This window comes from Echeneis naucrates, chromosome 15 (genome assembly GCF_900963305.1).
Source record: "Echeneis naucrates chromosome 15, fEcheNa1.1, whole genome shotgun sequence".
Lineage (NCBI taxonomy): Eukaryota > Metazoa > Chordata > Actinopteri > Carangiformes > Echeneidae > Echeneis > Echeneis naucrates.
The window spans coordinates 2,007,995-2,025,684 of record NC_042525.1 but is presented as its reverse complement, the minus strand read 5'-3'; the positions used below and the strand labels follow the sequence as shown (position 1 = coordinate 2,025,684).

The following is a 17,690-nucleotide window of genomic DNA, read 5'->3' as shown; positions in this document are numbered from 1 at the left end:
TGCAACGGATGAGAGCGTCTTTGGCTTGTGTTAGTCTGCTTGCTGTGTGTGAGAGAGAGAGAGAGAAGACATTTAACTTACATGACGATGGATGTCAGAAAGAAGCAGCCTGTTTTTTTCCCGCTCAGTTCTCGATGTTCTGTGTTTATTTCTTCTGACAGCCTGATGGAGATTGAAATGTCTTACAGAGCCACCACAGGGGAGGAATTCAGATGATGGCAAGCTTGACTGCTACTGTGTGCGACTGTGTGTGTGTGTGTGCTGTGCATGACCAGCTCTTGTACACATACATGCACTGCAGCATCCACGTGTGCACACATCACACACCACCCAGGAAATGAGACAGTGTGTCTTCTGTGTGTCACCCAAGTTTGACAGGCCATGAAACACCTGAGCGCCTTTAATATTTAGCTGGATTTTTTTTCTCTTCAAGGCCACACTTCACTTTCTCTCCCCCCTTCCCTTCCCTTCCCCACTTCTCTCCTCCCAACTGTCAGATTATTCCTCTGACTGAAAGCCTTGTGAAATGTCAGAGCCCGTCCCTCCTCCTGGATCTTCCACGAGCACCCAGACCGAGTCCTGCAGGGTGTCCATCGATGGTGAGTCATGGATATTGTCATGGATATTTGAAGCCCAACGAGCTGCTCTGGTGATTATATCAGTGTTGAGTAAAAGGCTACTGCGGCTTTAATAAGCAGGTGTGTCAGTAAAGCAGACGGCTGCCTGACTGTGGTTGAGCTTTTGGGGGGGGGGCTGAACTCTGTGGTTGGCGAAGGGAGGAATTGGCCCACAACTGGCATCTGTTTCATTAAAAATTAATCTGGTTTTGGTAACACAGATGTGTGTTTATGATACAATTAACTGTGTTTTAATGTTTTAATTTCCTGTTGTAATAAATAGGTATGTAAATTGTGGGGGGGGGGGTTAAATGCAGACTTGTTCCTGAGAGGCCAATATGTTGCATACTTTTTTTCCTTGATGGCAGACAGCAGTAATCTGATCTGAAATAACAAGCAGGAATGGGTTTCCTGAGGTTTTCAGGGATGTATGTGATGTTTGAGTCTCTTTCTAGTCTCATCTCTCTTCACATTCGTGGTTTTGTCTTTCGTTGACAGGAAAGAGCGACTGTTCTTCGTGCGTCTTCAAAAACCCGACAGCTAATGGCGCCATAAATGGATCGTGTTTGTCTTTGATGCTCCAACATATACTGTCTTAAACAATCACAAATGATCTTCGATTTCTTATCCTGTGTCCACGTCTCACACCCTGTCGCTTTCTGTCTTCTCTCTTTTCCCTCCCTACAGTTTTAACGCCCCCCCATAACAAAGCCCTGCTCCTCCAGCTTTAACCTTGGCAGAAAAGACTTGTGATAGAGGGCTGTGATCATCATGCTAATACCGTCCTTGACTTAAATAACATGCACGACACTCGGTGGGCAGGAGAGTGAGCCAGAGCTGCAGAGAGAAGACAGGGTGGGGGGGCGGGGGGGGCAGTTTGAGGCTTATTGGAAGAAAGAAACAGAGTGATGTGGAGAGATCAAAGAGGCTGAGAAGACAGAAAGAGGTGGGCAAAACTTCTTATTAGATAGCATCGCTTGGTTTCTTGGAAGCTGCATTTCTAATGTGGTATGTGTGCGTTTGAGGCTACTGCAGCAGTGGAAAGCAGCTAACTGCATCCTGAACTACTTGAATCACTGATTTTACGCTAAAAAAAATCTGATTAACTGTTGCACCAAGAGGCTCCTTCCATCTGATCCTCAGGTTCTCTGCTGCTGCATTATTTATTTATCTTGTTTTTTTTTTTTTTATTTAAAATTTTTTTTGCTGCCAAATACTTTTCGTTATTGGGACACAATGAACCTTGGGATAAGTTTGGCTGTGAAAGATCCTGTTTCAGAGGAAAAGGACACAAACTGAGCAGCCTGAAAAAGGACGTGCCATGTTGTGGTTAACTGGGACATTTGATTATTAACACCTAAATCTTACGCCAAAGACTGCTATGACGACAGATTGTTATTTTTCCGCACCTCATCATACCAAGACCAACACTCATCCTCCTTTTGGCTCTGTTTCGGACTCCACCATCTCCCAAAAATAAGATGTGGCTCAATTTGCTTAGAAAAAAAACAGGAATAGAAAAACTGTGTCCTGTTAATGATGCAGTCAGTAATCGATGGTGGTGGTGATGTCTATAAAGTGTGTTCCTGTCATCCTGCATCATTCACTTGGAGGGAAGTGGGGGGAAGTTACAGCAAAACCAAAACAGCTCTTTTGGTTTATTTGGTTGTTGTGGTTGTGGTTGTGTTCTACCTCAGTCTGAATCGCCCTGTGAGGAAGCCCATCACCATCTCACCGCCCCCCCGCCCCCACCCTCCTTCCCAAAAGAGGACCCCTGAATGCTTATATGCCTTATTTGAAAGTAAGGAAGAAAAAAAAAAACAGCCAACCTATTTTATCAGCTCAGCCGCATTCTGCTTTTTATTGGCGGCTCTGCGGTCTCTGATGTGTCAGTCTTTGGCAGATCCTCATTCTGGAAGAAGGCACTTTGACGTCTGGCTGAGTGACGCGTCTTTAACTTGTTTTCTCATCATTGAACTGAATATTGAATTTCTTGGTGCATCAAATCTTTGGTGTGGATTGTGATATGAGCCAAAGACGGCGTCAGGTGAGCGTGGCTATTACCACAGCTGAGTGTTGGCTTTGAAAAAAGGAGCCAGGAGCTGCCAGTCTGTGTTGTTCCATGTATTTGACAGTCCTCCCCCATATCTCCCCCTCCCTCCCCCGCAGCCCCTTCTTTGTTATTTATAGCTTGCTCTAATGGTGACGCAACACGGTACAACTGCAAGGGAGCAAAGAACCATGTGATGGTTTTAATGCAACAATCCAGTGGATTAAGAGCGGCCTAAGAGGCTGCTGCTGCAGGCTGTAACATCAAGGCTCCAACGGCCAGCCAACCAGCCAGGGGGGCAGGCAGGAAGGGCTGAAGCCCCCCCGGCTCCCTCCTTCCTCCTTCAGTGGAGAGAGAAGACAGCTGGAGGAAGGCATGGCAAAGGACCAGGTGGCTGAGACGAGGTCGGAGAAGGAGGACTGAAGCCAGGAGATTACGCTACAGTAGCTGTTTGTTATGGGAGTCTTAAACTCCACACAGCTGCCAGTAACCGGCGTCCTCCTCCCGCTGATCCAGAAAATTAAGGTTTATCCTTTAAACTGAACAACCGTCAGACCAAGTTTTTTGTTGGCCACAATGCCACAATTTTAGGTAGCCGATCCACAAAGTGATGCAACGTAGTCAAACACGGAATCAATGTGTGAATTCAAATGTCCAATTCTGTATTTGAAGCAAAGTAAATCCACTTTCTGCCTTAAAGGTTACTGAGGCCATGATCGTGGTTTAGAGTCTCGGTTATTGCACAAAAAACAAAAGTATTTTAGACCCACTATGATAAAACTGAACAAATGAGTTGAGATGCAGCATTTCAGTCCAAAACTATATTAGTTTCAATCGGCTTTACACTTTTATTCGCCCTCCAATCCATTTTATTTTGTTTATATAAGCTCTTTTTTCTTGTGCGGTCTTTCGGATTAGGCAACAACCAGGAACTATCATGTCCCCAATTTTGGACCTTCTCTCGCTCTCTCTCCTCTTTACAAAAGGAGATTTGGAGATTAAATCAATTTCATCTTGCACTTTAAATAGATATTATCTGATCTTTCTACCTGTATATTTTTTATGTTTCTGATATTGAATGGCCTCTGAGTACAATAATGCTTCTGTACAAATAAACTTGCCTTTCCTCTCCTGTTGTTGATTTCTAGAAAAGGAATAAATGACACCAAAAAAAAAAAAAAAAAGCCTTAAATATAAAAAATGGTTTATGGGCTTAATTTTCTGCGAGTGGTTGGGAATTCGTCACAGGGTTCTCATGGTCTCAGTATTTCCAAAGCTCTGGCTATAACTTGTAGCAGAGCTATTCCTTTTATACTCTGTTCTTCTCCAGGAGCTCACTGCACCAACTGGAGGCTCCACCAAGTCAATGTGACATCAGTTTCATTTGTTTCTTATTCAGCTTACTCATAAATGCGCACTTCACTCTTAACATGCAGCTCAAAGTGCAAATGTGGAGAGTGAAGTGAGGAAGAGCACAGAAAGCTCCTCTGGGGCTTCTCTCAGCGTGACAGAAATCAAATTCTCACTAAAATAAAAGCTGCTGTGGAGACGTGGAAACGGCGTCAGTTGTTCAGCTGTAATATGAAGACAGACAGTGATGTTAATGTGTGATGTAAGAGAGCTGCCCGTGGCTTCAACTGTCAACAACGCAAACACACCGAAACACGAGATCACCAGCCTCATCTCTGCGTCCTCTGCTGCTCCTCTCCCCTCTCTGCTCTCTATACAGGAAGGACATCTAGTGGCTGAAGCTGGGAACTCCAGGTGTTGAAGGACAGGTACGGACGTCGGGGAAAATGTCTTCATCTACAGCATCTCATCTTGCAGGGGTCAGTCAACGGGCAGGTTAATGCATGAACAGGGTCCCTCTGTGTTGTCAGAAAGGATATTATTTGAAATGAAGACCGGAGGAGGAGGATGGAGGGGTCCTACCAGGAAAAAAGAAGAAAAAGGTTACAAGTCATTGTGAAACTTCCACACGTATGTAAAATGAGCAATTGTGAGACTGAGCCACCGTGCACAAAATCCATTCATGGCATAGCAGAGCCTTGATCTAGGTCTAATTAAAACACACACACACATACACACACACGTTAAACAGATGTGTATTGAGTGCAAGATTAGCGATCTGAAGTACTTAAGTGTTTAGGTGGAGGTGAAAATTGATGGAGGGGGTTTCTGATGAATTCTATCGCCCAAAACAGATGCAAATGTATGCAGGGATACGCTGTGATCCCCCTCCCGTCTTTGTGGCACATCATTGTGCAGCAGGTCCATGGGGCAGGTTCATAAATGTTTGTCCCACTGTAACACGCCGACTCTCTCTGCAGCTGTTAGCAGCTTATGCCAGTACATTGTTTTGTCTGCGAGGCCTGATGAATATGCATTTTTTCCCTCCCCGACATTTTTGCCTGACTGCTTCCTTTCATTCACACACACACATACACACACAAAATGCTGTTTACATACAGATAATTAGCTAAAAATTGATTGTAGCTACATGTCAGACTTACTTTTAATGATCCACCTTACATTTTTAATGCCTTATTGCAGTGACATCATTATGACTGACACACTAATTAGTTTCTTCATTAAAGTTTACTATCATTACGTAAGATTTTTACTGCTGATGAAACACTGTATTTATAACTGAAATACTGAATATTCTGCTGAAAAATCATACGCTCATATCTATATACAGATATATAAATAAAACAATGAACACTAACTAAGTTATCAAATTGTGGTTTGTTTTTGTTCTTTTTTGGCAATGTTTGTTTTATTTTAGTCAATTGGTAGAATTAAAACATGTAAAATTTGTTATTTTTAGTTCCTGTTGGGATCCACTGATGTCCAGACATCTAATGCTATAGTTCTGGATTTATAAAAAGTCCTTTTATTTAATTTCTAAACAGATTAATGGAGTTTTGTTTGTACTGAAAGTTACCCTAAATCTAACTGATTTGGTCATGTGTGGGTCAAATCATAAGCCACAAACAACTTAGTCTCAAAGGAGCTGGATCAGGTCTCTTAGCGGGCTGACACATGGAACCCAGGCTTGAACCCAGGACCTTCTTGCTGTGCTGTGAGGCTGCAGCATTAACCTCTGCACCACTACGCCACCCCAGACAACATTGTGAAACAAATAATACGGTGTTACAGATGGAAGACTGTGGCAGCAGCTTTGGGATCAGAGTTCTGTACATTCCAGCCTCCTGTAGTAACTGCAGCAGTCAATGCTTTTTCTTTTTATTTACTTTCTCCAGATTTTGATTATGTAATTTTGCAGAAATCACTGTAGGTCTGCCCACAGAAAGCTTGTTCTACTAAATTAAGTAGGAAGTTACAAGATGAACATTATGCCTCATAGCAAGTGGATTGCTGTGTGTCTGTGTGCTGCTTTTCTTTATACTGTTTGCCTAATTCCTCTTCACTCCCCGCGCCACCAACTCCTTTTTTAACAAGGTCCTGGGAAACAGATCTCACTGTTCCTTTTATCAGATCTGACTTTGTGTGTGGAGGAAGTTAAAATCCTGAACACTCCTTTCCAAGGTGAGGGGATGAGAGGGAAGGTGAGTGTGGGACCTTTGGGAATACTAAAGGAACTTGTGGCAGAGCTACAACTTTAAGACACTGCTAATTACAACGATGATGTACAACGTGCTTCACCTGCTGATGAACGCTGTGTGTCTGCGTCAGACAGGAGGTGGAGGAGCGAAGAGGGTATCTGATCTCATCCTCTATCTTTTAGAGGAGAAAAAGTATTGTGAATGCACAAACAGGCCCAGTGATTAGAGCCAATAAACAATAAGCACATCCATGTTGAAGTTGCCCAGAGGCTGAAAACCGAAGCCAACACCAGGTGCCAGGACTGAGCTGGTCTCTGTGGACTCCCACGTCACAACAAAATAAATATGTTAAATAACTTATCCTTTAAAGTTTTTACTAAGCTTAAGGTTTTGTGTAACTGAGGCCGTGGCTGCTTTGACTGAAAGGCGAGTGAACATAACGCTTGCCACCAACTGTCATGGACCAAAGTCCTGGCTCCACTTTGGCAACCTCCCACACTCTGGATTTAAAACGGCCCCCTCCTATTTCAACGTCTGCTTTGGCATTAGCTGGGAGTTTGGTGGAATCACTAACTGGCAACGATGGAGCAGCAGAAACCTGTGGCTGGCGTCACAGACACAAGGTCCGTCTTTATTTACAGTCTATGGTCGGAGAGCCTCGCTCCTGTTCCCTAGCAACCATGGCAAGATGCAAGTGAAACGAACTGAAACTCAGTGCTTACATTAAAAGTCTGACTGGCTGTCTGTAAAAGACGACAAAGACAAACCAGACACTGTTAATAAAAATGGTGATTAAGTGAGTCTGCAGAGTTAAGTCGATGTCGAAGAGGGGCTGTATCTGTCTTCGTCCCTCCACCAGAAGGGGGAGACTGCAGGTCTCACACACATTTATTTCAATCAAAGTCTTCAAGAGTGCCACTTTGACTTACTCCTAATAGTATAAATCTGAGAGCTGATATAAAAGAATTTGGGGATTGCAAATGTGCATATTCCAGCCATAAAAATTGTATATTACCTGGCAGGAAATGTGGATTAACCTGCTCCACTCATCACTTAGAGAAACAGTGGACTCCTTGAGCCATATACTCTCACAGGAGGATGCCGGCTAATAAACAACCCTCTCAATGCATCACACAGGAGACAACACTTCCAAAAGGACAGACAAATGTCCAGCTCTGGTTCTACTCTGTAACAACACTGTCCGGCCCAAACAGGTTAGCCAGCCAGAGACACAGCTGCAGAGTTTTATGTCCAAATACCTGTAAGACTAAGGACTTTCCATCAGCCCCAGTTGTATTTTGTGCCACTGACAGGCTGCTGAACTAATGCAGTAAACACTGTTAGTGTCACTGTGGCTTAAGAAAGTCATCATAAGCCTGATAACTGATATTGTGTTGCACATTTTATTTTACCTGCTTAAAAGTCCCATTTTACAAGAGCATACTAATAATGTGCAGTGGAAAAACTGCAAATTCAATATGAGGTGGGTTTACAGTGAGAGGGGATGTAAAATATACTTCAAAATAAATTACAGGGAGACGCTGACTGTGCAGTCGATCAAAAGATTGAAAAGAAGTCACTGACTCTTCAAGCCTTAAAGAAGATCTCCCACATACTGTGTTAAGAAAAGAAGCATCAGGTTTTCATCTTAAAAAAAATAAAAATAAAAATAAAAAAATGAGTATACAAAGACGAGCAGTCGTACAATAAGATGCCTTGAGATTCTGGCGTCAGGCTCATTCCTGCCAAGTGCTGCTCACTGTAAATGGTTCAGTTGTTCCCGGCAGCAAATAGCTGCGCCGTATTTCCACATTAGAAGCTAATCCGTATGAAGACGGACTATCTGAATGTATCTCTCAGATGGTTACTGTACAATGCCAACAAGGATCAAATACACTGCCTTGTTCTCAAGTAATAAGTCACTGTGGAAAAATACCAGAATATATATGATCACATTAATGCCTGGCTGCTAGAGTAAAATGATTCCCCCCCACCATTATCTCAAGATGCCAGAACACTGCGCAGTCAACAAATAATGGTGGTGGCGGCTGGAGAGGCCTCTCTATCAGGACTCAGCAGCCACCTCCAGGCTCTGCTGGCACCCAGACAGGTTTCCATCATCACTACATCATCTTGTGACACATCATGAGATGGCATTCAAATGGAGTGGGCAGCGAGTGAGTACAAATACCACTGAAGTGTGAGCCGGTCTGCGAGTGCTTGATTGCATTTGTAATAAGAAAGCAGGAAGCAGATCGCATTCCTCCAGGTGAAATGATGCTCACCCTGCAGGTTAGAACTTCTCCAAGCGCCTCAGAATATACATACATCTCATCTCTGTCACCTGCATTTCTCTTATAGCTGCAGGATTTTGGATGGTTTTATTCTCCATGCCTCCGAGCACAGAGTTCATACTCTGAACTACAGCGGAGGACGAGCTGCAGGCAGGCGTTGGTCATACGCCAAATAAATGGGAACACTTCTCTGGGGAGTCTCCATCTTTCTACCAGTCTGGTAACATAAATTAAATGAAAGTTTGGTCTCTCCCAGGCCAGCTGGTTTCTCAATGTGATGGACTTTGCCTCCAAAAGTAGGTCACCAGATATCAGAAGGGAAAAGGCTAAAGTTAATCAACAGGAAATTTAACCAGTCACACACAAAAACACACCATGACAATGAGAGGAAATCAGGAAACAATTTATCTGGATTACAAAATAAATTTCATTACCTTTAATTATATGTAGCCAAACTGAATCACACAATCAGATTCTATTAGTGGCTGATTATATATATATATATTATATGACCACCACATAAGTCACAACATTAGAGATATTACATGTAAATACATTGTCTCTTTATGAAATTATAGTTTTCCAGGGAATGAATGGAAAAGCCAATTAGCTTGTTTTGAGGAGCCAAGCATATTTAAATGGTCTGAGAAAATCTCAATTTAAAAACAGGACTGAGAAAGTTATTCTAATCAATAAAAGCACCGCCAATGAAAGAAGACAAGGAAAAACAGCTCTGTAGACAATCTGTAGTTAGACACACAACTTTTAACACCTTATGTTAAATTTAGAATCACCTCTCGGATTAAAAATAATTACTTTTGGTTTTTGTTTAACTTTTGAAGCTATGCTAGCCATAGGCGATCTCACACTTTTATGATTCAATACCGATTACTTTTTACCGATACTTTGTGTGATTTACATTTTTTCCAGTCAAAATATTACACTGAAAGACATCACACCAAGCAGACATACCTTGCTGTAGTTTTATCTCAGAATTACTCCACTTTCTCCGCTCATCTCCGCCTCTAAGACGCTTGCTAAATTGTTGCTAGCATGCTACAATACAGTCGCAACTAACTAGTCGGCGCTCTTCTGGTCACGTGACATAGATGGACTAGTTCAAATTTATGCTAGCGGGGGGGGGGGGGGGGTGTTTCGGCACAAAATCCTGAAGTAAGTTACAATGAAAGAATCGGAGGTGACACACGCCTTTTTTTTGTCCTCTCTCGTCAAAAAAAAAATCGGCATCGATACTTTACTCGAGTAATCGATACTCAAATGAGTAGCGTCTGAGTATCGATATATTGATCCCCCGCCATTCACTGGGCTATGCTAGTCAAGTGAGGACCTTAGAAGGTTAGCATGTAGCTTCAGCGAACTGTGCTAGCGATGGTAGCTGCTACAAAAACTAGCTTTAGCATTTGCTAACATGCTAACATAGCTACATTAATCTTTGCCGTGCAGATAGATTCTCTGCGGAAAACTGCAGCTCACACTCATCTCTGTGTGAAAGTGTAGTAGTGTAGTAGTCATGACAGCGCCCCCCTCCATCCCCATCCCCTCCTCCCCATGCACGCTGTGGACGCTTCGTTCCGGCGCATTGCCCCCCCACCACCTCCGTTTCGCAGTGACCATCGACGGCGGTGGAGCCCCGTTGCAGCCGGCAGAGCCCCCCTCCCCACCCCTTCTCTCCATCTCTCTAACACACACACCTCCTCCTCCTCCTCCTCCCCTCCACCGATATGCCATCCGTCTCTGATGTCGGGGCCGAAAATCGCTTCACCACTTCGGGGAATCAAAGTTGCTGCAATGGAGACTCCGGAAGGGGACGCTGGACTCAGTCCGCCCGGGAAACCCGAAGACAGAGACGGATACGATGATGTGGAGCACCTGCCCCCGCTGCTGGAGGACGAGGTGGGACAGTATTTATCATTTTATTGATTATTAAAATAATAATTATTATTCTATAATAATGACACTCATACGGAGTTGTCCTGAATGGAGGACTGATGGGGAACTTGCTCCTGAGGTAAACTTTACATGAGGAGAGACTAAAACAGAGTCCAGATCCAGTCCAGCTGCCTGACTGAGCTCAAACTGGGCTGTTGATTTTCATAAATGGGCCATTTTCTTTGGGGCTGACGTTTATTAAACCTGCTGAAGATTTCAGATTATTGGAGCTTTTTCACCTGTATGATGAATTAATTCGCGCTTTATCTGCAAACCTCAGTGAATTCTCAACGGGTAGAAAGTGTTACTGAAGTGAAAGCTGTCTTATCAGGAGAAAAGTTGGCAAGATGCGAATATGTTTCCAACCTTTTGGATCAAAGATTTTAGAGATTATTGAGGTAAGAAAAATGGAAATAAAAGCCTCATACGTTCATTACAGCTTAAATAGAAGATTTATTAAGTTGAAGAGCCCAACTTCAAACTAATTGACCTTTTTTGTGTAATGCCACTTTTTTGTTAGCACATTTATATTCAGTATTTCACAGTTCAGTTTGTATATACCAATACTGAAGTTTTGTACTGGAACAAAACTGTAAAAAAAGAAAAAAGATCTTCTCAAGCTTATCTGATGTGAAATTGAAGCCACAGCCATCTGAGCCGCAGTAACTGTTTTTAATTTTCTGCACAGTTTTCTTGTTGTGCTGCTTTTAGTGACAAAATGTGGAAATTTTGCACCACTTGACCAAGCCTCAGCCCAGCTACGTTTTCCAGAGACTGAATTCTGGAAGTGTAAAAATCTGTTTTGATGATCTCTGATGGTCCTTTGAATGTTCTGTGCAGTTACTGGCGGGCTGTCTCTCTTACCTCAGTCACAGGACCAACACCACCAGGCTCTACTGAGCTGTGGAGCTCAGAGGCAAACTTATGTAGGACAGCGGGTTTACGTTGCAGGGGGGTTGAGAGAGATTTCCAGCTCTCCCCTGCAAAGTCCTCAAGGGAAACTGTCTATTTCTGGGGCTGCTGCTGCTGCCTGAAATGGCACTTTGCTGCCCCGTAGTCGTACTTCTACCCAACTAGCACATTAATGTGCTTTTGCTCACAATCTGCTGCAACTTTGCTGCACCTACGAGGGAGTCATAAAGCCGAGCAGATGGACACTTCCCTTGGCAGTCAGACATAACGCGGGCTTGTGAATTTCAAAGCGTTGTGACTTTGTTACTTTCACAGTAAGAATAAAAATAGGTTTCCACTGAGAGATGCTCTGCTGTCTTAAAAATGTCACGGATGAAGAAATATGTCATGATAATTGCAGTAGTGGAAATAGTGTTGGACAGTCGCTGCTTTGTGAAGACCCCACGCTGCCCACTTCCTCTCATATGTCTGAGCTGAGGCCAGCCTTTGTGCTTGAACAGAAGATCCTGTAAGGATCGGACTCCGGCGTTAAGCAGGACGCCGCACGGACATCTCGGCATCTGCCTGCCAGAAAAATTGGGCCGTTTGGTGATGGTGGATTACAGATGATATATTGTGTTGATGTGGGCTGGAAGGCAGATGTTGTCATATGCTTGGTGTCCTTAATATATCTCAGGATTAGGGCCTGTTCAGGGGTAGTCTGTTTTTCAAAATTAAACGCCCCAAATTTTTGTTTACCAGTCTTTTATGGAAACATCCATGAAAACCAGAAACCATGTTGATGCAGTTTTACTCCTCCTCTGTCTGGCTCATCTCCGGAGCTCTAGTAGTAACAGCTCAGCCTATCAGATTGGACGCTCACTTATCCTGACCTTGGTTAGTCAGCGCTGAAATCATCAGAGGAGGCAAAAAGCATTCAGATTAAAATGCCAAAGTTGGGTTTTGTGTGGCGTTTCTACACCAGAGCTGTAAGGTTGATCTGGTTTCACGGATCATTTTTGTAAATTAATTAAGCTGTTGGATTCTTCCACAACATTTATGATTTAAGTTGAGTGTCATAATTTAATTAAAGGAACTGTGAATCTTTGACTTTTGATAATGAGAAAAATTTTCACTGAAGTTTATTACTAAATGAAGTTTTGTACCATCATTGTCTTGCTAGTGAAAATTTGTCCAAAATCCTCAAAAAACGTCTAAAGTTTCAAGCCTGTGTCACAAATGTAAACATCCTGTTTTTATTTTCTTTATGTTAGGCAACATTAATATATACTGTACACTGGATTACTAACGCTGTTCTACAAAACATTTATACTGTGAGATGATGCAAAATTTTGGAAAATATTTTGTTTATTGTACCTTTTTATGGATGTTTTGGCTTCATTTCACAGAATGATGCTTGCTCAGAGTTTGACGCTAAAGGCTGTTTATACATTCATCTACTGAAGAGCGGAGGTTTCTCTGCACTCCGTTTCTCAGTTTTAAACGCTGAATCCGTCGATAGTTTCCTTTCTCTGATTATATTTTTTTTCCTGCACTTTCATGATAATATTTTCATTTTCCAGATGCCTTTTTCCATCAAACAGGTTGTTTACTTCCTGATGGTGCAGCTTTGACTTTCCTCTGCTTGGCTTACACCTCCCGTCTTTGTGTAAAGCTGAAATAAACATTGATTTATGGAAGAGAGGCAGTTTCAAGGGAAGACAATTCATCATTTTTCTGGGACCTTTGAGGACAAATGCAGCTTCTTCTTTTCTCAGCCACAAGGAGACTGAAGGAAGAAAAATTGCAAACAACATTATGAAACATGCAGAGAAGAAAGGAGGGAAAGTTTCAATATACTGTGGTTCAGATTTATTACATTTTTGGCAGAGATTTATTATAGTATTGTATTTTATGATTCACCTGAGATTTAATTCTGTGGATTAGCCCCAAAGCTATTGACTTGAATGTCTCGTAAGTGCAGTAAGCTGTGAAGTAAAACAAAATTGGATGAATAAACTGGATGTAAGCTGTCCAAATCATTAAAACTTTTTCAGTGAGTTGTTCCCTTTAAGCTGATTTGCTGCTGCTGCTGCTGCTGCTGTTATGTTAACGCCCTTGCCTCCATCACAGCATCCACCTTTAGTGAATAGTTTTTGCACAATTTGATGTAGAACTTCAGTCCCCATCGTTCTGCTGTACTGTGGAGACTGAGAAGGTCAGAGCCTTGTTGCCCAATTTGAACTCTGCGCTGTATTTACATTTTAATAAAGCAGTTCCACATGAGTTGGCTACCTGAAATGAAACTGAGCCCAGGGAGTGTTTCGGAAAGTATGGTGGTGCATTCAGGTGCTCCTGGTGATGTGGGAGAAACTGCAGAGAGTCATCGCTAAACTAAAAGTCCTTCAAAGTCGCTGACTTACTATTTTTGAAGTTTCTGGTTTGTCAGCTACAGGCTACATTAGTTAGGACCTCAGCTCCAGTCTCTCTGAGTTTTAATATGACTGGATGACAAAGCTAAGTTGCTTAATAAAGGAAAGCTTTGACCAAAGGCCAGACGGTAATCATTGCGAAGCAAAGAGTTCCTTCACATCGAGTTTAAGCTAACTTCAAACACCCCGCGCTCTTTTAATCTCCAATTTTTTTGCGTGTCTGTGTGTGTCCAGGAGAACGTGTCCCTGGCAGACATCCTGTCTTTGCGGGACAGCTGTTTGTCTGAGGACGAGGTGTGGGCGGTGTGTGCAGAGTGTGCTCTGGCCCTGCAGAGCATCAGGCCCTCCCACCTCTTCCATACGCTGTGCATCACGCCGGACACGCTGGCTTTCAACGCCCATGGGAATGTTTGCTTCATGGAGCAGCTCAGTGGTGAGTCCACAGCACAGACACGCTCTTTATTTATAGATCTATTCTACTTGTAACATTTAAGCCCATTGAGTTATACTTTACATCTTTTTTTTCTACTGTGTGCATTACATTTTGTACATTGCTGTATTTCTGATATTTGATTTGACTTCCACCTCTGATGTAGCCTGACCTGTTACATCCTACATGCTACTTATCAGGCTGACTGTTGCAGTTTATTTCACCACCAATAGATTTACATAAGGGATTGGATAAAGTTGGACAAAGTTTAAATGTGAGGTTGCACTTTATTTGAATCTCGCTTTTCTCTGCAGAGATTTGTTGTTCTGATCACGTTCATTTGGCTCAGTTGTGCCCTCTCATCGTCGCACTGGAACTGTGAGAGTTATCTGAGTTCCGCTCTGATTTGAGCAAAACATGAAGACAGACATGAGACAGAATTATCCTCTCAGGAGTTATTATCCCTGTTTGTGGTATCCAGTCATTTTGTTATTCTTTCCTCTTCTCAATTTGCGATGTCACGATGCCAAATGTCAGAAATTTATAAGCATTGATTGGACAAGCAGAGTTAGCGTTGCCAGGGGGATTGTTGTTGTAGTAACAGCTTGGTTAGCCTATCAGCCATCAACCTGCGCTGCACGCACACACGCACAGAGAGAAACATACACAATGCACAGTCTGGCACCCTTTTAAGTGTTATATCCATTTTGTATCTGGATACAGATCTTTAGTAACAGAGACACGATGAAGTGATGTTTTGATAACTCTGTCATCTGAAATTCTCCACAGGCTCATTTGTTGCTGAGCTTTATTGGATTGTGTTCAGTCCTCTGGCTATAATTCATGATGTGGATGGAAGAAGGAGCTGTGCTGCTGCCCACACCACCCGTCGTGTGTTGCAGAAACTCATCCTGAACGCAGCTCATCTTTATCATTAATCATACACTATGCTTGCCGCTTTTCTCCCCACACGCTTTCCTGTTAATTCCTTTTAATTGAACTCCTTGTGCGATAGCAGTGAAATTTCAAGCTGACGCACAATTTGACGGCGAATCACATGGCACACCCCCCTGCCACAGACACACACTGATACACTCTGTCCCTGTAAGGCTGCTTAATAGAGTGACCTTGAGGTTCTGCAGTTATGAATCTCTGTGAGAATAGCTGTTTCCACAGTGACTCATCAATAGGTTTCATTTCAGCTAATTAATTGCTGCAGTAATAGCAGGAAGGCAGCTGAATGTGACTGAGAAACAAAATGCCCTGTAATGGTCTTTGTGCGGCGCTGCTGACCAAAAAGACCTGATCAGTTTCCCCGGGGGCTTTGTGGTGCAAACTGTTTCCTTTATGATGAAGTGGGACCGACTGCGCTGCGTAATCAGCCCGAGTGTTGAAACTGTGACATTGCTCGGCTCGTACTACCTGTTGTGCTATGATGCTGTAGGCACACATGACTCACCGAGCTCTCACCATCACCCTGGAGGCAAATGCGTCACTGACAACTGCTGTCTTCTCTTTCTTTCTGTCTTATTCACTGCCTATTTCGCCAGATTACAATTCATCCCGACCTCTAAGAGCTCGAGTGCCTCATCCTCCTTTTCTTCTCCTTTCTGTCCCCTCGCTCCTCCATGTTTGTTTGAACTGTCAACATGTTCGAGAGGACGAAAGAGGAGACGAGATCTAAGGAATATATGAGGAAAGGAGGGAAAATGGGTGAGGAGATGAAAGAATAGAGGAGTAGATAGGAAAGAGAAAAGAAATGGAGGAAAGGAGAAATTACCTCAGGAGAAGTCAATTGAGAGGAGGAAAGATTGGGGCAGTTAAGGGGGAGAAAAAGTCAAGGGAAGGAGAGACAAGGAAGGAAAGGTGAGGAAAAGATGAAAAAAAAAAACCGAAATAAAGAAGATATAATGGAAGAGAGGGAGTTAAACTGTAGGGGAAAGGAAAGGAGATGAACAGAAATGGATGCAAGCCCAAAGCTCTAAACCTGAGATCATGTGATCATGACACCAGCAGGCAAACCCAGATCTGTCATGAACCACTTTGGTTGTTTCGGGGACAACCTCTCTCCCCCCCGTGAGTCCAGCTGAGGGAGCATCCTCTGAGTTTACATGTTTTCATGTGTCTGCGCGTCTCTCCTTTAACCGGTTTGAGTGCTGGCTTCACTTCAGGAAGAGGAGGACGTTTTGCTGCTCCTGTGCGGCCTGTCCTGTTTGTCAGGGATTATCTCTGACACATGAATTATGCAAATAATAGGAAATGGCTGCACTGACGGGACAGTTGTGTTTCTGGGGGGGGGGGGGTGGCTTCATATTCCTCTGATTTGCATCTCATTATGGTGGATGTTCAGCACGTTGGTTACAGTGCGATACATCAGACTGCTAATGCTCTGCCTGTCCCCCCCCCCCTTTTTTTTTTTGATGCCATTATGATGAATGGAGGCTCTTCAGACAAGTTTAATGGCGTAGTTAATTGGTATGAAGTGTCACCCTGCTGTCGCTTTAAAGCCTCTGCTTTGTAATTTGGCTGACAGCCATTTTGTTTGTCTGAAACCAGCAGTTATGCCAGAGGTGGGAAACCCCTGAGAGTCTGATCTGCCTCTCCCTCTCATCTGCAATGTCCTTTCAATGTTTGTCCTATTTGTTTGGTTTATTTTTCCACTCAACACTTTCACTGAATTGTGCGTAATCACACACCTCTGATTTAACATGTCTTTTTGCTTTTACAACTTTCCTTGTCTAAACGCTGTAACAAACGTTTTTGTCCCACAGATGATCCAGAAGGCTCCTTCGTGCCCCCCGAGTTTGACAAGACTGGCAGCACGTTTGAGGTGAGACTCTTTGAATCTTTCTGGAGACATTAATCTCCATCTCCTGTAGGAATCCACAGCATCATCGTGGACACTGTGTCCTTTTCCTGAGAGTTACAAGGTCAACTCTGTGATCACCATGTGACAAAATGACGCAGTTTAATTACACCTGTACACCCTCCATTTTTGATGACATTGTCAAATGTGTAAAAAAAAAAAAAAAGTGTTAATTATATTAAATGCCCTGTTTTTGTTTGGGCGGCATTAAATGGAGAGGTCTCTATTAACATGCAGGGCGAGAGAATGTATTAGAAACACCTCTCAGGATTATACAGTCCAGTCAACAGCGCTTCTAAATGCTAAAACGTGTTTGAATTAACACCTCATAAAGCATCATAAAAGTAGATTTTCTGGCTGAACAGTGTTGGATTGCATTCATTTTTATAAATCTAACCAATGAGCAGACACTGATGGTCCTGAGGCTTAAACTCCTTTTAACAGAAACATAGATCCAAAAAATACACCTCCAGCTGCTGTAGAAGTCTGTTTACTGTCAGTTTAATGACTCTAAAGCTACATTTTTTCAGGCTTAATAAGTGAAACTGAAGCTTTTCTCTCTCTTCTCTGCATTAACGATTGACTGCACTA

General features: G+C 42.9%; 1 protein-coding gene across 1 annotated transcript in view; it reads left to right on the top strand.

The window, feature by feature from the left end:
- Nucleotides 1-10,338: 10,338 nt before the first annotated feature.
- Nucleotides 10,339-17,690, top strand: part of kndc1 (kinase non-catalytic C-lobe domain containing 1) — a 28,934-nt gene continuing 21,582 nt past the window's right edge. The window contains exons 1-3 of the mRNA XM_029521765.1: nucleotides 10,339-10,444; nucleotides 14,038-14,236; nucleotides 17,005-17,063. Of these exons, the coding sequence (XP_029377625.1) occupies nucleotides 10,340-10,444; nucleotides 14,038-14,236; nucleotides 17,005-17,063 (363 nt within the window). The 5' untranslated portion in view covers nucleotide 10,339. The remainder of the gene's footprint in view (nucleotides 10,445-14,037; nucleotides 14,237-17,004; nucleotides 17,064-17,690) is intronic.